The 26,229-nt window shown below is 48.2% G+C and overlaps 2 protein-coding genes across 4 annotated transcripts in view; both read right to left on the bottom strand.

Moving 5' to 3' along the window:
- Positions 1-203: 203 nt before the first annotated feature.
- On the bottom strand, positions 204-23,118 carry PPIH (peptidylprolyl isomerase H). 3 transcript variants are annotated; one of them, XR_010026347.1, is made up of 11 exons: positions 23,025-23,118; positions 22,877-22,941; positions 19,927-19,950; positions 18,299-18,343; positions 16,560-16,602; positions 8,574-8,666; positions 6,452-6,539; positions 4,140-4,180; positions 1,624-1,724; positions 1,008-1,182; positions 204-319 (listed from the first exon to the last, which is right to left on the bottom strand). XR_010026347.1 is itself a non-coding variant. In XM_063145299.1 (10 exons), exons 1-9 carry the CDS (start codon positions 23,088-23,090, stop codon positions 1,656-1,658), a joined length of 534 nt encoding a protein of 177 aa, XP_063001369.1. In that variant the 5' UTR covers positions 23,091-23,118; the 3' UTR covers positions 204-1,182; positions 1,624-1,655. The 3 variants fall into 3 exon arrangements, 2 of the variants coding, with proteins under 2 accessions (XP_063001369.1, XP_063001368.1); XM_063145299.1 differs by having other exon boundaries at positions 204-1,182; XM_063145298.1 differs by lacking the exon at positions 1,008-1,182.
- Positions 23,119-25,301: 2,183 nt separating this feature from the next.
- CCDC30 (coiled-coil domain containing 30) overlaps positions 25,302-26,229 on the bottom strand; it is a 41,911-nt gene continuing 40,983 nt past the window's right edge. The window contains exon 21 of the mRNA XM_063145308.1: positions 25,302-25,561. Coding sequence (XP_063001378.1) covers positions 25,354-25,561 — 208 coding nt within the window. The 3' untranslated portion in view covers positions 25,302-25,353. The remainder of the gene's footprint in view (positions 25,562-26,229) is intronic.

Below are 26,229 nucleotides of genomic sequence, written 5' to 3'. Positions count from 1 at the left end.
GATCAGGGGAACCCCATGATTTGCAGAAGTACGGAAACATTTTTAGGAAGGCGCCCTAAGTCGAAAAAAGCCCAGCCAGCACGCTCCGTGGTCTGTTGGGGGCAAAGTCCAGAAAACCAAGGAGAAGGGAGAATTGATGGGAATATCTTAAGAGGGCGTCCCCGGCTGGTAATTCTGTGGGAAGTCTGACAAAAGACCAGGCATTTAAACAAAGCCCTTTATTTACAAGGAGGAAAAGAACAGGGTGGAATGTGGAAGGGATGAGGCACCAGAGGAGCGACAGGAAAATGGTGGCGATCCGAGATGAAGGGAGGTGAACCTGGAATTGGGAAGAGGCAAGGGTCAGTCGTAGCAACACCGCTGTACAGAATACATTCTGCCCCGCCAATAAAAGAGGCCTCGTGGCTGGATTCTCTTACCCTGGCAATCCCTCCAGAGCTCAGCCCTGGGCACTTTCACCCGCCTCTACAGTGAAGCAGGGACTCAGTGTGTGCCACAACCTCAGGGCCATGTGTGTACTCGCCTTGTGCCAACCCACACTGCAACAATGAATGCTATAAAGTCTGCGGCTGGATTCACACAACACATTAACCCGTGTTGGTGAACCGTGGGCTATTGTGTTGTCCGAACGCAGCGCGTTTTCCGCAGGGAGTCGTCTTAACCCTGTAGCATGGCTTCTGAACCACCTGACAACAAACTATGGGTTCTCAAGGTGGCTTCTTCAAGAAAAATATGCCACGCTGCAGGGTTGACAAGGCACCCTGTAAAAAACGCTGGGTTCAGACAACGTGATAACCCACAGAACAATAACAACCTGCAGTTCAACAACAACTCAAATTCAACCACTGCATGTAGGTTAGCGTGTTGTGTGAACCCCAGCTGCAAGGGAGCATGATTCTGGATAGTATTTTCTGCATTATTTCTTTTCTACAATATGTTCAGCTAGGCATAAGGTGGCCCAAGGAGTTGTGAGGGGGACTGAAGCCCCGTGCTCAACCACAGAAAACCTTGCATGTAGCGACTCCATTGGCGATGCTGCCTGGGAATGATGGCAGTTGCAGTCCAACCCATGCGGAAGGCAGCCGGTTGCGGAAGGCTGGCATACACTCAATTTCAGGGCTAGCAAAGTGCTTAAGGGTTACATTCGGTACGAGATGAAAGCGAAGTTTTCTAGGACGCATTCTACGCTTGCAGAGAAAAACAGCATGCATGAAGTTTTGGAAAAAGAACAGCTCTACCTACTCCCATAGATGGGCGCATGGGGTGTGGCCAGGCACACCCTAATTTCCCCGGGGCCATCTTGGCTTTCCTGCCTCCCCTGCTCCGATTGGAGTGAAAGGAGGGGAAAGCCCGCTTTCCAGGGCCTCCGGAAAGGGTGTAATTCCTACACACACAGTAATGGCAGTAATGGCCATTAGCGGGGTGGGGGAGAATTACACATTTTCTGGAAGCCCTGGAAAGCGGGTTTTCTTACCACCGTCCTCCTCTGCTCCAATCAGGGCCTTATGATGCACCCCCTAATGGAATGAGCTGCGCACGCCTACACCTCTCTCCCCAAACAGGATTATTATATCCACTGGCGGCTGCCGCCTCAGCCACATGGGTGAAGGTGGGTACCCATACCTGAGAGGTCCTCCTCCGCCTCCTCCTCCTCCTCACATCTCGCCGCACTGGGCAATAACCACTGGCAGCTTAGGCTTGTTATTTGGGCCGGTGGGCACGTTCTGGAAAAAGAACCATAACCCAAAGTCCAGGGTTAGCATCAGTCTCTGGGAGGAGCCAGTATAATCCTGGCCCAGCCCACAAATAAAAACTCTGGCCTGTAATGCCCTGCCTTTAACTCTCTGGGTTTTGTATGCAATGCCCTGGCCGTGCTTGCTCACGCGTCTTCCGTAACGCTGATACTCCGACGGCCAGGCGACTCCAATTTTAGGAAAGCCCCAACTGCTTTACAGAGCATTCTAAGAGCCTCTGGTCTCCAGAGTGCGGTCCAGATCCTGGAGAAGACAACCTTGCTGCAGAAGGCCGCCAACGGTTCGACGTGGACCACTACTCTGGAGAGAGGTGTGACAAGGGGAGAGGCCACAGCTCTGTTGTAGATCACAAGCTTTGCACAGACAAGGTCCTGGTTCAAACCACAGCAACTGCAGCTAAAAGGGTCCAGCTGAAGGTGATTGGAAAGAATTTGTTTCTGCCCAAGATCCTATAGAGCTGCAGCCAGTAAAGCAGACCCTTCAGCCTGGGCAGACAAATAGGAATTTTGCTTCTATCAGGTCAGACTGCAAGAAAGGCAAATGCTATTTTGGGCTGCATTAATAGAAGTGTAGCTTCCAAATCACGTGAGGTACGGGTTCCTCTCTATTCGGCCCTGGTTAGGCCTCATCTAGAGTATTGCGTCCAGTTCTGGGCTCCACGATTTAAGAAGGACGCAGACAAGCTGGAGCATGTTCAGAGGAGGGCAACCAGGATGATCAGGGGTCTGGAAACAAAGCCCTATTTGGAGAGAACTGGGCATGTTTAGCCTGGAGAAGAGAAGGTTGAGGGGACACATGATAGCACTCTTCAAAGACGTAAAAGGTTGTCACACAGAGGAGGGCCAGGATATCTTCTCGATCCTCCCAGAGTGCAGGACACGGAATAACGGGCTCAAGTTAAAGGAAGCCAGATTCCAGCTGGACATCAGGAAAAACTTCCTGACTGTTAGAGCAGTACGACAATGGAATCAGTTACCTAGGGAGATTGTAGGCTCTCCCACACTAGAGGCCTTCAAGAGGCAGCTGGACAACCATCTGTCAGGGATGCTTTAGGGTGGATTCCTGCATTGAGCAGGAGGTTGGACTCGATGGCCTTGTAGGCCCCTTCCAACTCTGCTATTCTATGATTCTATGATTCTACCTCTGCCTTGTTCATTCTATTTCTGGGTTCAGATTTTCAAATACTTTGGCATCGTCTTTCATCAAGGAACGGGGTGACCAAGAAAGGACGTTAAGATTCGATATTAAGGGCGCAATCCTATGCAGGTTTAGACAGAAAGAAGTCCTACAACTCACAGCGTTGTAGGGCTTTTTTCTGTCTAAGAAAACTGATAAAGACATTATATCAAATTTTGGTATGTGCTCATTACAATCCTGCATATCCCTGTCTATATTCGAGATATTAGTTATGCAACTAGATATTACTTGGGAGTCGAACTTCTTGAAGACAGGAGGGAGTACCTAGTTCCCCCATCTTTTTTGTTGCATGCTTGAAGATTTACAGGAGCCAACTTTGGGTCCTATAGGAACTCCCTAAATCTGGGGCATAAAAAGTTGTTTTAAACATTTGTATATAGTTTTAAAAATCCACACATTATTTTCTTCCCCCTGACGGAGACCTTTTATGGTTGAAACGCATTTGGGATTTGCGTTTGATGTTGGTTGTATGTGGACTACTCTGTTTAAATTTTAAATGTATGTATTTGTTTCAAGATTAAAGTATTTTCTACTAATAATATGATTTTTATTGTAATAAGCATAGTTATATCAAAATTTGATATATTGTCTTTATCAGTTTTCTTAAACTTATTTGGTTTTGGTTTAAGATAACTTTTTCACATTTGTTTTTTCTGTGTAAACATGCATACGATTACGATTATATAGCGTGAAACAATTTTGCCCTTGTGGGTCTCAAAAGGTTGAAACAATCACTTACATGGGGGTGGGGTTTGTCCCCTTGTAACACTTTAGACATTTTTCATAAGTTCCCAGTTGGTCTCTATGCTGTAAACTTTTTTTCTGTGCTGCTACCAGATACAAATATGTCACCTACAAAGTTGTGCAGGCTGTGGCCAACGGCCACAGTGTCTGGGCAAGTTGGTAGATACCGGTTGGGTAGCCTGCTATACTCAATAGATTGATCAATTGCCTTGGATGGTCCTAAAGACAAGCCAATGCAAGGAACGAGAGCGTTAACCCTGAACAGTCAACGCTATCATGTTTTCTGCCACAATGAGTGCTGGGATGTTGCTTCAGAAAGCTAACATTCCCAAACTTAGAAAGCTAAGATTCCCAAACAAATTCCGGGTGGGATTATCAGGATGGGCACATGAGAACTCAAGCCACAAATGAACACAGCAGTAAGACTAAAGCTAAAATACTTACTTCAATTTTTCTCATGACCAGCAGTCCATCAATTATTTTACCTGCCGGGGTTAAAAAAAAAAAGGGGGGGGAAGGCAAATAAAAAATACAAGAGAAAAGGAAGAATTAATTTTAGACCAACAGGTTTACCCCTTCCTTTTTTAAATTATTTTGGTCAGGAACAACGGTTACTGGGAATGGCGTGGTGGGAAGATTAGAATTCGACGGCCTGGGCAGTCAAAACGGCAGCGGAAGCATTGAGAGAGAATGTTGGTTATTGGATGGATTAGAGAGGGGGGAAGGAAGGAAGGAAGAAAAAAGAAAAAGAAAATGGGAAACATTCTGGACTACTGGCCAGACACTTTTGTTATTATTATTATTATTATTATTATTATTATTATATTTATTTGCATCCCGTCTTTTGCCCAATACTGGGCCTTTTGCGTGATTCCCCTATACAGCCAACATGGGAACAGAGGGCTAACGTTTGTGGGCTTAGTTATAAGGCTGCCACTGACAAGGAAATAGTTTCTAGAACTGTATAGCCAAGATATGCCTCCCCTGTACAGTTTGGGAGACAGGAAATGACCCGCTCTGCACGACACGAGCCGTGATGTGAGCAGCGGCCATTTTGAATATGCAACCCCCAACTGGGCATTGCGTCATGTGCAAATCCAGCCACCATGGATTTGCATAACCCTTGATTAGTAGTGGGTTATGTGAGGGCGGTTTAACCCGCAAATAACCCACAGTAGCTGCGTTTGCGCAACGTGGTGCAACCCCAAACTAGAGGTTGCATATTCAAAATGGTGGCCGCACACCCGCGGCATGCACCATATTTTAAATTTGTAATTTTGCATTGCTGCTGTTTTTATCTGGTTGAGCTTTTATATTGTATTTTATATTATGGTTTTATACTGTTGTTTTATACTTTGCATGGTTTTAATTTTTGTGAGAGAGCTCCAGCTATTGGGCGGTATAGAAATGTAAAAAATAAATAAATAAATAAATAATAAATATCTCACGAGAGCCTGGCCAGGTCATCTGAACCGGCCCAACATAGTGAGTTTTAAACGCCTCCTGAAAACGTACCTGCTTATGCAAGCTTTCCCTGGCTTATTAATATATTTTTTTATACTGTTGTTTTTATGTTTTTGATGCTTTTTAAATTTTGTATACTTTGTAATGTTTACCATTTTTAACTGTTGTAAACCGCCCAGAGAGCTTTGGCTGTGGGGCGGTATATAAATGAAATAAATAAATAAATAAATCGTGATACTGTTCTATTCCATTGCTTTCTATTTGTTTTTTAATCGTTTTTATTGTTTCCGCTTACTTTTTTTGTTCTAGCTGTAACTGTTCACTGAGAATGTTAATAAGTGATTTTTAATACGTCGACATGTAAGCTACTTAGGGATTTTCTTATCTCAAGCCGTATGCAAGCATTGTTAATAAATAATAATAAATACAGAAATATTGGCGACCACAAAAGATTCCCGTTGTCAACGTGTGGTGAAAGTACGGTACAAAACGAGGCTTTGGTATCAACCTAAATGATGGGTTAACCTTAACCTAAATGATGGGTTAACCTTAAAAGGACCTTAACAGAAAGTTATACAAAAATGAACACTTGCTAAAAAGAAAAAACCCAACTCCCTGGGCATTCTTTATTAGATTCTCGTAATTTGTTTGGTTGAAACTTGAACAGGGTACCCTGTTTTATTGGGTTATGTCAACGTGGTGCAAAATGATGGAAATTCTGCAAACCTAAAAATTAATAGGGGTAGGAAAAGTAACATCACCACACTCACTGCAGTCCTGAAGGCAAAGGATAATGAATAAATTTATTTATTTATAAATAAATAAATTTTAACTTGGTGTTTTAAATTTGTAATTTTGCATTGCTGCTGTTTTTATCTGGTTGGGTTTTTATATTGTATTTTATATTATGGTTTTATACTGTTGTTTTATACTTTGAACGGTTTTAATTTTTGTGAACTGCCCAGAGAGCTCCGGCTATTGGGCGGTATAGAAATGTAAGAAATAAAGAAAGAAAGAATCATGCAAAAAGTGGTGGGAGTTGGGTTGGCATGGTGAGGCACTGATGTTGCATTTCACAAATAAAAGGACCCCTTCCCAAGCAATTTTGAAATTGAGGAATCTTTCCGAAGCAGACGGTGATATGGTCGATACTGGTGTGTGTGTGTGTGTGTGTGTGTGTGTGTGTGTGTGTGTGTGTGTGTGTGTGAAGGCTATTATTCCAAAGAGTCCAAAACACCTTATCAGCCCAAGGGCACCTCTGAAGTAGCTCTTTGGATCCTGGCCCTACTCACCAAACACGACGTGCTTGCCATCCAGCCAGTCGCACTTGGAGCACGTGATGAAAAACTGGCATCCGTTGGTGCTGGGGCCGCTGTTTGCCTGGCAGAGAAGCCACACACACAAAATCACGGGAGGGGAAGCGCCGCCTGGCTCCGTCACAAGCGGACAAGGGCACAGAGGGCGCGGAGGAGGGCAAATGCAACCCTCGGTCCCGTCCAGCACCCCCTACCAACACCATGGCACGGCACGTCTACTGGCAGAACGGCTCTGATTTGGATAAAGAAATGAAAGTTCTTTTCCTTTCAGGGTCATCCAACTCAAAATAATGGGGTTGTTGTTTTTGGGTTTTTTCCTAATCTGCCACCCTGCAAGATGTTCAGGTGGCCACAATCAGTTTTCACTGGTTTCGATGGCTGGTGGCTACCTTGAGAGGAACAGGGGCAACTGCACCTGGATCTGCCACCTTTCTACACTCCGCTTGCCAAAGTATCGATCCCCTCCCAAAAATTGGATGTAACAGGGTTCCTTTTGAGGGGTGGGGCTTGGAGGAATCCAAAGCTCTGTGGATGGGATGAGGCACCTCCCTGGGTCAGAGAATGCACACCCCTGAATTAAAGCCTTCGCTGAGCCCACTCCCTGTTGAGCTAGTTTTCTTCTTGCAAGGCGATCTCTATGTCAGGGACGTTCTTAAATGCCGCCTGAAATGGAAAGATCCCCTCTGCATCAAGGTGCTGCACGTCTTGGCCAGGGCCTGCAGAGACACCTTAGGGTTGGCAAAAAAGGTTTACGGGAGGATTTCTGGGCTGCGAAGCCCTGATAAAAAGGCAGCTGTTTCAGGCAGGGAGCGCGCCGTGGGGATCCACCGGCACAAATCTCACCGCATGTGGAAATCCCACACAGGGTTAAGCGATGGCTCCCAAGAGAGTTTGCCAGAGCTTCTCCAAGGGAGGGGCGTCACCCCCAAACAGAAGCAAAACCAGCCCAGCGGCGCCTTGATCCGAAATATCCTCAAAGCCCTTCCCCCTCCCAGGCTTCCGTTCGGAATAATTGCTTCCAAGCCCAGCTGAGGATGAAGCCCGGCCAGCAAATTATCTTGCCACGTTAATGCCCGGGATTACGGCTTAACTCCGCCGCAGACGTGCTCCGGCGATTCCCCTCGGCCCGTAAGCCGCTCCGCTCCGTGGTCAGTGGCTCGCTTCGCACAGCATATGCCTTCCCACAACTGAGGAGGCGGCCTTTGGTTAACCGAGGCTGCGTTTGCACGGAGATTCTGTGCGGAAATCGGCACTCTTTTCTCCGAGGGGCTGGGGGCTCCCGTGAGCCACCCTGCGAATCTGCAAGCAGCCCAAGGTCACCCAGAAAGTGTCAGTCCCAGGTCGGTAAGGTGGAACCCGGAGCTTCCTCGGTCCAAAACTGAAGCCGCTTGTATGGAATATTCCACTTAGGGCAGTGGAATATTAGGGCAGGGGAATATTAGGGCAGTGGAATTAGCTCTGCTGGCTGGGGCATTCTGGGAGATGCAGTCCAACACATCTGGAACGCCCCAGGTTGAGGAAGGCTGCCTTAGGGCAAAAAGGCCGACAACTCCCAGCGTGCCCAGCCAGCCCCGCTGGGAAAGTATGGCTGGCTAGGCCATGCTTATTGGGGGGCATTTTGACTCGGACTCTGTGTTAGCAGAGAACACAGAGTCAAGGGGCATGTCTAGACCTACGGAGGGGAAGGATCTCACGAGATGGTGATCGCGAGATCCTCCCCTTCAGTCCACGACGTCCCGGGAGGAAGGAGGATGCCACGCCCACCATTTTGTTTTTTTTATATTATTGAAGATGAGCACTCCATCGAAAAGGTTGTTGTTGGGTGTGTGTGTTTTTTTAAAAATCCCGCTGCCCCCCTCCCACCCTCGATGGGCACAGAGCTCCTGAAGAGCTCCATGCCTCATGCCCGGCTCCTCACGTTTACTCACGAGGAGCCAGGGCGGCTGCCCTTATGTCCTGGGGTCTCGGGACGATCCCAAGACTGCATCCCCTGTGCGTCATGTGGGCACACAGGGATGATCCCGGGTCGATCCCTCGTCTAGACATGCCCCAAGTAAACCACCAAATCGGCCCCAATCCTTTCCACCTGTTCACTTACCATGGACAGCAAACCAGGAGCCGAGTGCTTCAGTTTGAAGTTTTCATCTGCGAAGGGCCCACGGTAGATGCTCGCCACTCCGGTACCGTCTCCCTGTTGAAGGAAAGAGCAGCAGGCGCTCAGTTCCGCTCCCGTAATTGAGGGAGGAGGCCAGAGTGCATCTTACACATTACGCAGAAGAAGGTGGACGAATTCGGGACTGCACCAGTCAGTCGTGTTCTTCAAGAGCTCCCTCGCGGAAAGAACTATCTACATCTGCCTTCCTCAAACTGGTGGGAATGATGGGAGCTGTAGTCCAAAAACATCTAGAAAATCAGGCTAATCTATATGAAAGGAAACGATCCAGGAGGATCTTCAAATGACCAAGGCTTACCATTTTAGGAAATTTTCCTCCATGGGCACTTTATGGAATTCGATCTTAATTTAATTAAGAAGCTCATGAGAGCATGCGCCGCCACCTTGCCAGGGAAAGCAGAAAATTGGCAGTTGGGGCTATAGGGGAAGTGAGTTTATTCTCAAACTGTCTCTCTCTCTCTGTGTGTCTTCCTGAAAGGGGGAAGCATTAATTTCCCTTTAAAAGCAGTTCAAGTGAGTCTATATCCTCCCAGTCAAGAAGTTTTCAAAAAGCTTTCCCAGGAATTTTGAGGTCTCCTCAATGACACGCAGGGCCGGCATTCACAGAATCATAGAACAGCAGAGTTGGAAGGGGCCTACAAGGCCATCGAGTCCAACCCCCTGCTCCATGCAGGAATCCACCCTAAAGCATCCCTGACAGATGCTTGTCCAGCTGCCTCTTGAAGGCCTCTAGTGTGGGAGAGCCCACAACCTCCCTAGGTAACTGATTCCATTGTCGTACTGCTCTAACGGTCAGGAAGTTTTTCCTGATGTCCAGCCGGAATCTGGCTTCCTTTAACTTGAGCCCGTTATTCCGTGTCCTGCACTCTGGGAGGATCAGGAAGAGATCCTGGCCCTCCTCTGTGTGACAACCTTTCAAGTATTTGAAGAGTGCTCTCATGTCTCCCCTCAATCTTCTCTTCTCCAGGCTAAACATGCCCAGTTCTTTCAGTCTCTCTTCATAGGGCTTTGTTTCCAGACCCCTGACCATCCTGGTTGCCCTCCTCTGAACACGCTCCAGCTTGTCTGCGTCCTTCTTGAATTGTGGAGCCCAGAACTGGACGCAATACTCTAGATGAAGCCTAACCAGGGCCGAATAGAGAGGAACCAGCACCTCACATGATTTGGAAGCTACACTTCTATTAATGCAGCCCAAAATAGCATTTGCCTTTCTTGCAGCCATATCGCACTGTTGGCTCAAATTCAGCTTGTGATCTACAACAATTCCAAGATCTTTCTCGTTTGTAGTATTGCTGAGCCAAGTATCCCCCATCTTGTAACTGTGCATTTGGTTTCTATTTCCTAGATGTAGAACTTGGCATTTATCCCTATTAAATTTCGTTCCCCGAAAGCCAGACGGCCGTCGCCCAAAAGCAACTTATTTGTCCAGTGGTCCGCAGAGGGGAAAGCCAAACGGCTGCGTGGCTCTAAGGCAGAGTCTGGGGCTTCCACCCAGATGATTTGGGAGCCCGGCACACGCGCCTCGCCCTAGCAAAGTCGGTGCCTTGTAATCTCAGCTGTAAAACAAACAATAATTTCTCAAACACTTCTGGGGCAGTTGGCAGGCTGACACCGCACGGAACGGCTTTATCCCCCACGGGAGCGGTGCCGTCTCGCCCGGAACGCTGTTGCTTGCTTAGCCAACCTCGTGCGGCGTGCCTCGAACCATTCCCCAAAACTTCAGAGCCTTCAAATCCGTCCCGTTTTGTTCAGCACGCCACAGGTTTGCCCTCCCAAAGGTATCGGCACCGTCCCTCCTTCCAGCGTCGTCTCACCCAACAGTAAGACCCGCGTGCAACAGCAACCTCTCACGTCAGGGCCCTTGAGTTTAGGGCTTTGTTCTGGAGAATGTTGAAGGCCCCAATTCCTCATCCTGCTAATCCAGCCTTCCTCAACCTGGGGCGCTCCAGATGTGTTGGACTACAACTCCCAGAATGCCCCAGCCGCCTGGCTGGGGCATTCTGGGAGATGCAGTCCAACACATCTGGAGCACCCCAGGTTGAGGAAGGCTGTGCTAATCAGACCGTTAGAAGAGCTGTATGTCTTCATTCATATGGTATAGAACGCAGAATTTTGCTTCCAAGAAATCCGTCTCTCCTTCCTGCTCTAACAAACCAAGTTTCTAGTCCTTAAGTCCTGTGAAGAGCCCGTGGGCAATACCTGCTGAAAACCCAGGAGCCAGTGGGGCAGGGGGTAATAAAATTTCAAGGGGGGGGGCTGCTTCAATACCGTGCAGAGCGCCTTAATCCCCCTCCCATGAACAGCAAAAACAGAATAAATTATGCAAAATAATTTGAATAGTTTCTCTAAAATGCCAGATTTGGACTGTCCGGGCATAGAAAATCCAACATTTTAAAGCAAACAAGGCTTTGAGTGTTTTCCTTCACATGTTCGCCGCTCCGCAATCTGTTTTAGATATGGAGCGGTCTGCAGCTTTTGTAAATAAAACGTGAAATCAATAAAATCAACAAAGCCCTGGAAACTAGTCTTGCGGGAGGGGCTGCTTTTAAGAGGGGGCCGGGCTGAGCTCTGTCCAACCTCCCCCCCACCCCGGTTCTTCTCACTTTCAATACAGTTCTTAGCAACTCAAAGGGGGTGGATTTGGGAGCTGGTATTAAAATGTACATTTTACCATGATGGAGTGGATCCTGCCAGGGTCGGGGCTGCAATGACTTTGAGCTAAAGCAGGAGACGTACAAGATACGCAGAACTCCACCGTTCCTTTACAAAAGAGGTGGGAACAGCAGCAAGTCCAGGGGTCGTTTTATGCCCCCTGGGTGCTCCCCCAGGATGCCCAAAAAAGTGTTGTTGTTTTAAAAGAGAGAGAGAGAGAGAGAGAGAGAGAGAGAGAGAGAGAGAGAGAGAGAGAGAGAGAGAAAACCCTGTTTGCTGACAAAATGCAGTGGAAAATGCTCAATACTAGGGCTGTGCACGGACCCCCCTGAACTGCTTCGTGGCCCAATTCGCAACTTTCAGATCGCACCAATCCGCTTCGGACCGATCCGACCCTCCCCCGCTCCGCGAAGCGAGATCCGGAGAAGCGGACCAACATTTTGCCCCCACTCCTTCCCTACTTACTTGCCTCTGCAGTGGAGGCAGGTAAGTGAGGAAGGGGGGCAAAATGGGGGCCCCTCCCCCCTTACCTGGCTCCGCCAGCGTCGCCACACAAACTGCAGCAGCGGAGTCAGGTAAGTCCCCCTCCCCACCCCCACTTACCTGCCTCCATCGCGGTCCGGTGCAGGCTTCAACTGAGGCCCAGGCCTCAAAGCGGAAGCAAGCCTGCTTCCGCTTTGAAGCCTGGCCCTCAGTTGAAGCCTGCACCGGACCGCAACGGAGGCAGGTAGGCCCTCCTGCCCCCTTACTTGGCTCCACCGCCATCACTGCACGGACAACGGCGCCAGGTGAGCCCCCTCCCCCCCCTTACCTGTGTTCGGAGCTCCGGATGGAAGCGAACCGCTTCGCCTCGATCCGCAGCTCCCCCGACCTGATCCAGATCCGCCTTTGGCAGAGGCAGATCGGGTCGGTCTGCTCCGTATTCATTGTGTGAGTCGGAGCAGTGCACAGCCCTACTCAATACCACTAGAGTGCTATAAGGAATAAATTTAGCTCACGTCCAAGCTAAACGTAACCCTTCGGTGCTCTGCAGTGGCCACAAATGCCTTTAACATTATTATTTTTTTAATAAAAAAAATCTCAAATTTCAGGAGGCCGCAGGGTTGGCATTGTTGCTCACCCCTGCTGTAAAACAAGAAGAGGTTCCTAGTCCTCATGTCTGCTGAGGAAACAAAACAAATACAAACACGTTTACTGCATTGATCCCAGATGGAAGCCCGAACGAAGGAAAGAGCTTGATTTGGGATAGAGCAGAAAATCACCCTGAATCAAGGCACGAGTCCAATCCTTAGCTACAGGTGCATCGGATCCCTGTTTCAAGCCGGTCGTTTCTTGTTTCGCTTTTCAAATGGCAGCAGGACACAGAAACATGCTCCCGCGAGCCGCCCACACGGGTCCGCGGGAAGAAGCTAAAATCACCAGCAAGACAGATGTTCCCGAGCACAGATTATTTACACACTGATTCAAGCGGAAACTGCAAAGGCTAATTAGACAGGAAATACGGACAGGGAATAATGTCTTTTTTTATATATTGTTCGTTTGCGATGGTCCCTTGAAAAAAGCTGCTGCGTAACTCATCCAGCGTAGAACCTCCTTCTCCGCAATGCCACGTCTCCCCATTCCTTCAAACCCTTCCTCAAAACCCACCCTTCCTAAGCGACCTTTGGCTTATCCTCCTAAATCCCTGATCCCAACATGGATCAAGCTTTAAGAACACACTGCGGGATTCTTCCATGTCCCTGCCGCCCCACCGTCAGAGAAGATTGAGGGGAGACATGAGAGCACTCTTCAAATACTTGAAAGGTTGTCACGCAGAGGAGGGCCAGGATCTCTTCTCGATCCTCCCAGGGTGCAGGACACGGAATAACGGGCTCAAGTTAAATGAAGCCAGATTCCAGCTGGACATCAGGAAAAATTTCCTGACTGTTAGAGCAGTGCGACAATGGAATCAGTTACCTAGGAAGGTTGTGGGCTCTCCCACACTAGAGGCCTTCAAGAGGCATCTGTCAGGGATGCTTTAGGGTGGATTCCTGCATTGAGCAGGGGGTTGGACTCAATGGCCTTAGAGGCACCTTCCAACTCTGCTATTCTATGATTCTATGATTCCCTCTGTTGTTTCCCCGTGGCATATTTTAAGGGTTGAGCTCTGCAGGGTCTGGGGATTGTCTAGCATACTGGTGGATCTCTGGAAGGGGACACAGATGAATCCCTCGATTTCTGATGTTCAAACGGTGAGTGTTGTTGCTTACGCAGCCAAAACGGCACCACCCACACAGAAAGACGGAGGCATCGGGAGGCCTGGGGAAACCTCCCAGGTTTGGCAGAAGTACGAAAAAAACTTTTTTTGGGGAAAGAACTTAACGGGGAAAACAAAACAACCCATTTAAGACTGAGCTTGGCCAACGGCCATGGAATATTTACTGGCTGTTATGGGGGTGGGAATGAGGAGCGGCGCAGGGAGAAGGAATGAAACAGAGGCTGGAACCTTGAAATGCAGCTCTACACGCTGCAACATTACGTTGCAGGAGCCACTTGTAATAATACATAAACACCAACTGAATTATTTGTCTGTTTTCTTTGTTTGGTGTAGCTTTTCCGGAAGTCGGCGTTATGGGCTGATCATTTATTTTAAATTAGAGACACAGTTTTCTAGCTTGACTGAAGTATCCTGTGTGACCCCGAGGCTTGCATATCCAGGCATCAATATAAATATGTCTGGCCAAACGTATTAATTGTCTGTTTTGTTTAAGGGGGTCTATGTTTAAGCTTAAGGGGGTCTATGCAGAACTTTGTGTAGCCTCCATGGGTGTGTGTGTCTTCGGCTTTGGGGAGATGAGGTTTGCTCCCACTAGAGAACATGAAGACGAGTGCAGATAGAACCATTTGGTGGAAAGAATTACAAATTTAGGGCTCATCTACACCAAGCTGGATATTCCACTATGAAAGCAGTATATAAAAGGCAGGAGCCACACGACTGCTTTATGGTGGTACTGAAGTGCACTGAGAACTGTTGGGGCCCAGGACACATCTACACCAAGCAGGATATAGCACTATGAAAGTGGTATTTGGTCTGTGTCAATGGGCCCCAACAGTTGTCAGGGCACTTCAATATTGCTATAAAGCAGCAGTGTGGCTCCTGCCTTTTATATACCGCTCTCATACCACTTCCATAGTGCATTATCCTGCTTGGTGTAGATGAGCCCTAAATTTGTAATTCCGGTGGCACGGAGTGCCTTTTACAAACTCCGGTTGGTGGCCCAGCTACGCCCCTATCTGGACAGGGATAGCCTGGCTTCAGTTGTCCATGCTCTGGTAACCTCCAAGTTAGATTACTGCAATGCCCTCTATGGTCCTACCTACGGGGTCGTTTTCAGAGAGTAGCATTGGGTGACCACTCCTCGGCCTCTTGGCGATTGAGCTACGGAGTGCCGCAGGGCACCATCTTGTCCCCAATGTTATTCAACATCTATATGAAGCCGTTGGGAGCGGTCATTAGGGGATTTGGAGCTAAATGCCATCAATACGCTGATGACACGCAGCTCTGTCTCCCTGTGACAACGGAATCAGGTGAGGCTGTGCAGGTCCTGGACCAGTGCCTAGACTCAGTGATGGGCTGGAGCAGGGCCAATAAACTGACGCTGAATCCTGGCAAGACGGAAGCCCTGTGGGTGAGTGGTTCCCGAGTCCGGGAGACAGGCTCATTGCCTGTTCTGGATGAGGTTGCTCTGCCTCTGAAAGAACAGGTTCGTAGTTTGGGGTTACTCTTAGACCCATTTCTGTCGTTGGAGGCTCAAGTAGCCGCCACGGCTCGGAGTGCCTTTTACTATCTTCGGTTGGTTCGCCAACTGCAGCCGCTCCTGGACAGGGATAGCTTGGCCACGGTGGTACAGGCATTGGTAACCTCAAGATTGGATTACTGCAACGCGCTCTATGTGGGGCTGCCCTTGAAGCTGCTCCCGAAGCTGGAGCTAGTGCAGAATGCTGCAGCTCAGCTGTTGTCGGGAGCTGCCCCTTTCCAGCATGTAACTCCTCTGCTGAGGGAACTGCACTGGCTGCCTATTCGCTACCAGGCCAGGTTTAAGGTTCTTGTACTTGTGTACAAAGCCCTAAACAACTTGGGACCAGGCTACCTGAGAGAGCGCCTTCTCCCTTATCAACCTGCCCGGTCACTGAGGTCATCCGAGGGCCTGCTCCTGGTGGTTCCACCTAGAGCCATCCTCCGATTGGAATCCACCAGGGGAAGAGCCTTCAGCGTGGTGGCCCCCCTCCTGTGGAATTCCCTGCCTCTGGAGGTCAGTCAGGCGCCAACCTTGTACTCCTTTCGGCGCCTCCTGAAAACATCTTTATTCCAAGAAGCCTTTCTTTAACATGCAGCCTTGGATTTCTGTTTTTGCTTCTTTTAAATTTTGTTTTAACTGTTTTATTCTGTTTCTATTTTCATTTTACCTTGTAAACCGCTCTGAAATTTTTCAATGGGGAGCGGTATATAAATATTCTAAATAAATAAATAAATACGTGGGGCTGCCTTTGAAGACGGTTTGGAAGCTGCAGCTCGTGCAAAATGCAGGGGCCAGATTGATTTCGGGAACCAGAAGGTTCGACCATGTAACACCTGCTCTGGTCCGCTTGCACTGGCAGCCTGTATGTTTCCGAGCCCAATTCAAGGTGCTGGTTTTGACCTATAAAGCCTTACACGGCTTGGGACCACAATACCTGACGGAACGTCTCTCTCGACGTGAATATACCCGGTCACTACGTTCAACATCTAAGGTCCTCCTCCGGGTGCCTACTCCGAGAGAGGCTCAGAGTGTGGCAACAAGGGACAGGGCCTTTTCGGTGGTGGCCCCCAGACTATGGAATGATCTCCCCGACGAGGCTCGCCTGGCGCCAACGCTGCTATCTTTCCGGCACCAGGTTAAGACTTTCCTCTTTGCCCAGGCATATGGCAGCACATCCTAATCACCCAGGTTTATTTTTTTAACAGTTTTTAATGCTTTATGTGTGTATGTTCTGTGTTTTAGAATTTAAAATTTTGTATACTTGTTTTTATCTCAATTTTAGAATTTCTGTAAACCGCCCAGAGAGCCCTGGCTATGGGAGCGGCATATAAGTGTAATAAATAAATAAATAAATAAATAAATTTGAGCCCATAGGTCCCAAGAGGGAGCACCACATTTTTCTTCACCTACATACACAGCAAAGCAGAATAAATTTTAAAAAAAGGAAAGGAAAGGACAGCAAGAAACATGGAATACCTACATTTACAAAATCGCCTCCTTGGATCATGAAATCTTTTATAACCCTTAAAAAGAAAAAAAAAGAAAAAGATGTTTTGGAACAGCCGTATAAAACAGTTACTCTTTAACACAGGCTGGGCAAGGTTGCCGGTTGACTGCCTGCCACTCCGTGGCCTTGCATTTGGCCAAACAGCAAGGTTTCCACCGCTGGCTACCTGTCCTTAATTGTAGGCGTCATAAAGCCTTTCAGCATTTCAGGAGGCTCACAATGGTATTTCCATCACGGCCGTAAAAGCTATTCATCATGTTTCTCACACACCTGCCTTAAGAGCCCAATCCGAGGCACGTTTAAGCAAAAGTCCTACAACTCCCAGCATTCTCCAGACAACATGGCTAGCTCGGGAATGTTGGGAGGTGTAGGACTTTTTTTCCTCTGTCTAAACAAGTATAGGATTGTGCTCCAAGTCTAGATTTCCACACCAACAGAGAATTATTCAAAAAGAACTCTGGGAAAACCTTCATGGCTGCCCTTAAGAGCACCGGTTCCGAAACACTGCACTGGACATTCGATTCTGGACAGGCCAAAAGAAAAATCGTGCGCCTAGTTTATGGCATGGTTATGCCACTTTTATGGAATCTACTGGCACAAGAGGTGGTGATGGTAGCCGCTGGCAGGGTGGGCAGACGGTGAGGTTTTGGACTCCAACTCCCAGAAGCCCGTGCCAGCATAGCCAACGGTCAAGAACACTGGGAGATGGAGTCCAAGAAAACCTGGCGATCGACCTTCTGCCCGTCCCTGGCTTGGAGGGCTTTAAATCCGTTAGATAAATTCATGGGTGGTGGAGCTATTCATGGTGACTAGTCAGGATGGCTACATGGAGCAGCTTCTATGTTCAGTGGGCAGATAGCTCTGAATACATGCCGCTGTGGGGGCACCAATGAGGGTGGACACCCTCACGGCTCTAAGTACGTAAGAACATGAGAAGAGCCCTGGATCAGACCAAGGGTCCATCTAGTCCAGCACTCTGTTCACGCAGTGGCCAACAGGGACCCACAACCAGGACACGGTGCAACAGCACCCTCCCGCCCATGTTCCCCAGAAACTGGTGAACATAGGCTTACTACCTCCAATCCCAGAAGTAGCAGATAGCCACTATGCAAGCAGAATTGACAAACGTGCAGTGCTGACCTGTCTACACATGTTCACACAGAGGTGTTCTACTCTTCTATAAGCACTCTTGGAAAACCAAGGGCAGCCTTCCTCAACCTGGGGCGCTCCAGATGTGTTGGACTACAACTCCCAGAATGCCCCAGCCAGCTCTGCTGGCTGGGGCATTCTGGGAGATGCAGTCCAACACATCTGAAGCGCTGCAGGTTGAGGAAGGCTGACCAAGGGGGAAACAGTTGGTCTGTGCCACCGTTGGGTCAGGGGCTTGTAAACCGCCCAGAGAGCTTCAGCTATCGGGCAGTATATAAATGGAATAAATAAATAAAATAAATAAATAAATAAACATGGCCTTCATGGTTGTCTCAGCGATGGCTGCCCTCTGATAAAAGGGGTATGAAACATCAGAAGAGCCTTGATGTTGGATCAGACCAAGGGTCCATCTAGTCCAGCATTCAGTTCACGCAGTGGCCGACCAGCTGTCGACCAGGGACCCACTAGCAAGACACGGGTGCAACAGCACCCTCCCGCCCATCTTCCCCCAGAAACGAAGGTATGTGGGTTTACTGCCCTGGATACTGGAGGTAGTGACGTACCTGTGAAAAGTGCTGCCTTTGTAACCGATAGGAACGCCGTCTTTCCTAGGAGACAGATAGAACAAGCACGGTCTCAGAGACTGTGCCCTGCAGTGGCCCTTGAACTGGGGATCCAAAGGTAAGGATACACCTGTGCGCTATCAGTGAAGGGATGCAGGGAGATTTGACTTATTGGGATGAAGAAGCACCCTTCCCCAAACCTGGTGGCCTCTGGATGTCTTGGACTGCTGTTCCCATCATTCCCAGCCAGCTGGGAATGATGGAATTGACTGCCCAAGACATCCGGAGGCCACCAGGTTGGGGAAGGGTGATGTACGGCCAAGGGGAAGCCCAGCAAAAGCTCCCAGGTCTCTTTGTCACCGTGGCTTTCCTGTGACAAAGAGAGACTGGCCTTCAGGAGGAAGGGCAGGAAACAGCCAGGAGAGGTGCAGCGTCTTCACCCTGCCTCCTCGAGGGCAGTTTGAGACTGCCTTGCATAGGCGTGCACAAGGGGTGTGCCCAGGCACACCCTAATGTCTCAGGCAGTAACGCCTCTCTGCCGGAAGCCATATTTCAAAGGAGCCAGGAAGAGGGCCCCCAAAGGCTAATATTGCCTCATACACCCTCCTCCGCCCAGTGTCACCACAAAGCCCTGCCAATGCTGGGGCACGTGGAGTGTCTCCTCATTTCCTCTCCCTCCCCTCACCTGCAATGGCCCGCCCACAGTCAGAGTAGGGCATCGGTATTGAATAAAAATAATGTCCTTTATGATTGAGAATTCAATGAATGTTCACCTTTTTTAAAAAAAATCCCTGGGTTGCACGTCCTAATGAAATGTGCTGCGCACAGCTATGCTGCCTTGGCAGACGTTTTAGCCATCCTTCCCAACCTGAGCACCACGGAGTCGACCACCCATCACGCCATGGGGCGGGCAGTGGGGCAAGGCCCTATTCTTCACAGTCTTCTCGCTTCCTTGGAATCTCCCAAGTCCAGATCAAATTACGCAACAGACTCGCCCTTTTGCTCCCCAGTCAGCACATCCCAGAATACTGCCCATAGTGACGCTGGCCTTTCAGTTACATTTAGAGCTTATTAGGCTAAAATTCAAAAACCCACATGGGACTCAGATGGGAGAAATAGTCTGCTGTGGGCGTAAATCAGGTGGGGAAGGTGTCTACGCAAACCATCTAAGTATCTAAGCATACTTATTTAAAATAAGTTTCTAACTCTCAAGGTCTAAACAGGCCAAACAATTTAACAACTCCTGGCTACTATAAAGGAAATTCAGTGTGAGTTCCTCTTTTTGAGACTTTCCTTTTGCACTCTCAGCGACTGAAGATTAAAAAGAAAGAAAGATCCAAAGAAATTGTGTACACATGCAGGGATGAGCCATGCGCAAATCCGGATATGCTTTCGGTCACTCCTGGATATGCTTTCTTTTGTTTTTGCATTACCAAAGAGGCAAGCCACCATTTCATTTTTTAAAAAGGCTTGTCTCCTTGATAATGAGAATCGCTGGATGGAAAACAACAAAGAGAGATGCAGCATCTCATGCATACATTTTACTCCTGCAGAACACTGTGTGCACTGCTGGCTTTCCAGATTGCTCAAATATTTATTGTTTTGAGAGATCAACAAAACCAACATACCTGAATTCACCTGTACAAAACTGCCTGAAAAGAAGGAAAACAGCTCTATGTTAAATCCACTCACAAAGACGCCCAGTTTTCTGGCCACTGATTTAAGTTCTGCTGAATATTGGAACAACAGTAAGCTTTACAATTCAGAAGGAAGGATGTACAAAAAAAGTGTTAAATCATTTTACTATGCAATGATATAAATATCAAGTCGGAAAGGACCAACGATAATGAAGTCTACCCCTGGGCAAATAGTTTTCGACAGTGAGCCAAGAGGCATAGAATCAGAGAATCAGAGAATAGTAGAGTTGGAAGGGCCACCGAGTCCAACTCCCCTGCTCAATGCAGGGATCTACCTAAAAGTATCCCCGACAAATGGCTGTCCAGCTGCCTCTTGAAGGCCTCTAGTGTGGGAGAGCCCACAACCTCCCTAGGTCACTGATTCCATTGTCGTACTGCTCTAACAGTCAGGAAGTTTTTCCTGATGTCCAGCTGGAATCTGGCTTCCTGTAACTTGAGCCCGTTATTCCATGTCCTGCACTCTGGGAGGATCGAGAAGAGATCCTGGCCCTCCTCTGTGTGACAACCTTTCAAGTATTTGAAGACTGCTACCATGTCTCCCCTCAGCCTTCTCTTCTCCAGGCTAAACATGCCCAGTTCTTTCAGTCTCTCCTTTGTTTCCAGACCCCTGATCATCCTGGTTGCCCTCCTCTGAACATGCTCCAGCTTGTCTGTGTCCTTCTTGAATTGTGGAGCCCAGAACTGGATGCAATACTCTAGAAGACAATTTCCCTTTCCGCTTCCATGGCACAGCATATTCTTTCAAATGCAGACAGAGAATCATACTGAAAGTGACTTTCAGCTTAATACTAGAAGTTCAGGCTGTGTCCAACTCCAGCCTTTTTCTCTCTTCTCCACAACCTGTGGCACGAAGTCTTCCTTTTGTCCTTCTTCACACACTTATCTTGCTCACCTTCCTAGCTGGAGAGGTCAAAGCAGAGAATGTCTTGATTTCCACCTACACTCCTTTTGGGGGGGGGGGGGGGGAGACAGAAGAACGGCAAGAGGACAAATGCTCTCTCATACCCCCGTGTGGCCACTGTGAGGAACAGAGGAGAAGGATGGGTACCTGGCAGTGGTTGGGGTAAGAGGTCAGCCTCCCACTGGCCAGGTTCAGCCAGAAAGCTGCCGCTTGAAAGCCTGAACTGAAGGGCTCAAGCACAATTCATGGGGAAGGCCGGGAAGTCACCACCGAGAAGGCCGTGACTCTTGTGCCAGGCAACCTTATTGGTTGGCACAGGAGTGCGGTTGCAAATACTATGATTACCAACAATAAACCAGGCAAATTACGGACACGCCAGTCACTGAGTCGGAGGGAGAGAATGAATAAGACTTCAAAGGGTTTCACATTTCACGAATTTAAGCCAGGGATGGAAGTCTGCATTAGCGGCTGCAGAACCCTTTGGGGGCTGGGGGTTGGAGTGGGGCCAAGATATACATTCATTCACACACTCTTGCCTGCAGATATTGGGGGGGGGGAGATAAAGGCTTCTCCCCTCCTCCAATGATTCCTATTGCTAAAAGCAGCACCAGATCAGTGCTCTGTTCCTGGATGCCTGTCTGATCAGGTAGGAGTGGTTGGGGCTCCCCTGGGCCATGTACAGAGTGCCCACCTATGTCCTACAGCAGGGCAGTGCTGCTACCACACAGTGTTTCTGCATGGAGGGCTCCTAGCATTAGCAACCAAAGGTCACCTTCTTTTCTTCCTTAGGGCACAATCCTACACACGTTTAGACGAAGGCCTAAAACTCCCAGCATGGCCCAATTGCCAGGCATGCTGGGGATTTTAGGACTTTTTTTCTGTTTAAATCAGCACAGGGTTGAACCCGTAATGGCCTCTTTTTTTTTCTTTTTTGGTAAGAAGGGCTGGACAACCATCTGTCGGGGATGCGGTAGGGTGGATTCCTGCCTTGAGCAGGGGGTTGGACTCGATGGCCTTGTAGGACCCTTCCAACTCTGCTGTTCTATGATTCTAAGATGTGACGGGGAAAACACAGGAGGGTAACAAGCGGACGACGGACGGGACCTCCTGTAAAATTCCACGAACGAGCCTGGCCGCAAAAGCCTCATCCAGAACCACCCCGGAACATGTCAAGTCCTTAGGCTGAACCATCCCGCGCCGTACACGTTTGCTGTGTTAATTATTACACCGAAGACAGGTTTAATGGCATTTCTGTTAGCTACCCAAGGAATGCGGGAGGGCAGAAGATGCAGAAGATAAATAAAAATCAACGGCACGCGCCACTAACTGAGTTGGGACCTCTTTGCTCTTTCTTACACAGCTCTTGTTTGCAAGTGGGGAAAATTGATTTGATTTTAATGCAGAGGGAAATCATGGTTAGTGTGTGTGTGTGTGTGTGTGTGTGTGTATGCATATATGTGTATGTATATATATATATATATATATATATATATACATACACACACACACACACACACATATACATACATATATACATATACATATATATATATATATATATATATATAGTGTGTGTGTGTGTGTGTATATATATATATATATATATATATATATATATATATATTTCCAGACGAAATGACTCAAGAGCTCCTCCCTTTGCTGGTACCATTTACTCGGGGATGCATTAAATCACAACTATATTAAAATCTTCGGTTTCTATGCAGAGCACGAAAGAGTTCTTTTGAGGTCGGAAGCCAGCCCTGCGGTTCACTCTACTTTTTAACGTAAGTCTATAAGCACAGAGGCGTCGCTCTAGGCGTGTGGCACCTCAGTGGTGAGCGCGCGCGCGCCCCCGCCCACCCACCCACCCCGGCTTCACATTGATAATTCTCGGCCGGAAGTCCCGAGGAATAGGGGCAGGAAGAGCCGCTCCAACCAGACGTCTCTATGGCTCCTCCGCCGAGGCCTTCTGAGGCTTACCTGAAGTTCTCCGCCGTCTTGGGCACCACGTCGGCGAAGAGCTCCACCTTCATGCGGCCGACCTCCTGAGCATGGACAGAGCGTCAGAACCGAGAGCGGGGCTCCCTCTTCCTCCTCCTACCCGCCCCCCTCCAGCCCCGGGGCCTACCTGGCCTCCTATCGTGACATCGAAGAACACCACGGGGTTGTTAGGGTTGGAAGCCAGCACCGCCATGGCGACCACCTCTCACCCGGAAGCGGAAATTCAGCCCCTCCCAGTCGCAATAACACGGGCTGCCGGAAATCGCGTCACTTCCGGTATCATTACAAAATTTTAAAAAGGAATTATTTAAGTAGAATTCTACTTTAAAAAAAAAAAAAAACTCGTAGTTTTGGCGATGAAATATTTTACTTTTACCGGAAGTTTTGAATAGAGAGTCGCTCTACCCTCTCATCTCTATAGTGCCTCGCCTTCTTCCTTGCTGTGCGCCTGCGCTGGGAGGGACCTGAAGTGTTAACTGTGGATTTGTGGACTTTTGTTGTTACTGTGTAACAAATAGGCATGTGCAGCGTATGTTCCTTTATCAGCACAAACCAATCCAAAGCTACAGAGCCTCTGAGCATATGCAAAGTGCCATTCTATGGGAGGCAGATTTTAGGAAAGAGTGCCGTTGAGCTTGTACAGAAAACCCCACTAAAGACTGCTGTCTGTTGTTTGAAAATGCACTACCCATCCTAGCTCCACATTCTTTTGTTCTGACAACTGCCTGAGAGGATGCAGTTCCTAGCCTGTTAGCAGCCTTTTCCTTCCCGAACTAAGTTGGTGAGGACTCAGACTCCAAAGCCTGCGCATTGGGAACAGGACGGGGGGCACCGATGCCATTGCCAGGTCAGGCCTTGCGCGTCACACTTGACACTGCTTTGATATTAATTTTGGTGCCTTGCAGTCTCTTCATTTGGGCTTATGCAACACTTTATCCTAGATATTGAGGCTGGCAAATTCCAGAGGGGAAGCCTGTCAAAGACTGTTAGAGCAAAGGCAGAATGAGTCTTGTGGCATCTTAAAGACTAAGAGATTAATGTGGCATTGAGCAAAGTTAAGACGGCTGTCTCTCGCACCAAAGTGTGGATAGGAGCAAGTTATTAAAACAGCAAGACCCTTTTTTAAAAAAAAAAAAAAAAAACTCTCTGTTGTCTTCTCCACTGTTAGAATTGGGATTGTAAGTAGATCCTGACTTTCTTTTTCCTTGTTATAAAAATACCTAGATATAAAAACCGCAAGAACTCCCATCTGAACTGTCTTTTTCACAGTGTAACTAAAAGGCACATTTCCAAATAGTTCTGTGAGCTTAGGAGTTTGAACAGAATTCTAAGCCTCCTCACCAAGGTGTACAAATCTGTCATGCTGATGATGAAATTGTGTGACATACATTCTAGGAAAACGCTTCTCCGATGCTTCATTGGTTGGGTTCATGCATCACTCTCTCCGGAAATACGCGGCTTCACACAAGGAAAGGTTAATGTAAGTTGCTTCAGGGTATGTGAACCTGGAGACTATGGGTTACTCATGGGTTAAACAAGTCAAAGTTAATCTACAACTAGTTGTTAGTTTAACTTTGGGTTGTTTAACCCACAAATAACCCATAGTGTGCGAGTTTGCACATCTCAAAGTAACTTACAATTGTGCCAATCGGAGGTTGCATATTCAAAAGAGCAGCAGCAGGCAACCCAGCAAATCGTGGGTTAATTAACCCACGCTTTATGCCGTTACATGTGAACAGGATCTATATGAGTCCACTCTCCATGTTATAATGGAAGGCATAGGACTCTGCCCTAATGAATCCAAGATAAATGTCTTGAGATTGAGGGGCTATGATATGACCCCTCATTTATTCTGCGCTGAGTGCATACAGCAGCGTTGAAGAATCTCAGGCACAGGGGCTGAATCCAGGTCTCCGGGATTTCCCAGATGGCCATACGCCTGTTCTCGTGGCCCCAAACCCTTTCCTAGCTTTTAAGTGGGTTTTCCCCTTTCTAAAAGGTCGAAATGCGCCTCTTTGGAAGCCTTAGTTACTGGAAGCAAGAGCTTGATGCTAAAATGTGGTGGGATTTTGGCCTCGCTCACTGAGAGCTTCTCTGAAATTAAAGAGATTCCACCCTCCTGGCAGTGAAGATGGCAACACGTCCAATCTAAGTCAAGTTTTTACAGCCATGAGAAGGGAAGACGCACGCAGAGACTGGCGCTGCTGAGCCCCTCTTGGTCCAGAAAGTCAGTTGCAATAGCAGAAAACTTTTGAGAATGTATTTTTTAAAAAACCCAGCACAGGATAAAGACTCATGGCTACTAGTGTACAAGTCAAAAGTTTTTTTAAAAAAGGTAAGGTATTTTAACACTGTAGCTCTTTGTTTACAATTAAAAGTCTCATAAAGCCGTCTGACAAATAGGAAGCCACATCTCAGGGTCTCTGCGGTGCTCTTCAAAAAGCCTTTCTTTGCCCCTAGACGTGATCACAGCAGGAAGGCTGACTCGGTTCCTCCTTGCGGACGTCTGCGGTATCCCCCGGAGAAGTGACGTTTAAATAGCCAATCTCCGACGGCTGGAAAGGCAACGGTGAGAGGAGGGACCGTTCGGTGGCATCCTCAGTCCTGCCATCCTGGATGGCTTTCAGGAGGCCGCAAGAGTCCGAAAGCCCCGTCACCGAGAACCTGAAAGAGAAGTCATGAGCCTTGGGTGGGTCCCTCCACGTCACAGCGTCGTCTCGTCCGTCTCCATTCCTCCCCACCCCACAAGAGATCAGCCTGCTAAAGAGATCAGCAGAGGCTTAGATTTTAAGCCCAGGACCAGTTCTCGCTACGGAAACACTGGAGGCAGTTGTAGAAAAAGGCAGTGTCTCTGAGCACACTGAGAGTGCATTTCTTAACCCACAGCTAGCCCCACATATCAAAGATCCAGGGCTTGGTGGCACAAACGCTAGAAAACCACCCAAAGGTCAGCGCTTGGGGGGGGGAGCATCCAATTAATCCCTGTGCCTGAGGTTTTCCACCCCTGAAAAAATGTAATAAAAGAAATGAAAAAATGAAAACACTTTCTGTTTAATAAGCATTGCAGTGTTTTGAGAAGTGCTTCACATGCATTTTTTTAAAGATTACATTTATCTCCAGGATTTTCCTCCCAAGGAGCTGAGGGCAGCACCACTGGAGTCCTTTCATTGTACCCTCACAACAACCTTGTGAGGTAGATTGAGCTGGGACAGCAAAAGCATTATACTGGGGGGCAGCGAACCTTGCAACAGTTCTGTAAAGGGGGGGGGAGTGGGCAGAAAGCAGATCTCCAGATGTTCTGCACTTCTGCCCCCAACACTCCTGACCACGCT

Source organism: Elgaria multicarinata, chromosome 20 (genome assembly GCF_023053635.1).
Source record: "Elgaria multicarinata webbii isolate HBS135686 ecotype San Diego chromosome 20, rElgMul1.1.pri, whole genome shotgun sequence".
Lineage (NCBI taxonomy): Eukaryota > Metazoa > Chordata > Lepidosauria > Squamata > Anguidae > Elgaria > Elgaria multicarinata.
This window is presented reverse-complemented; position numbering and strand designations above follow the sequence as displayed.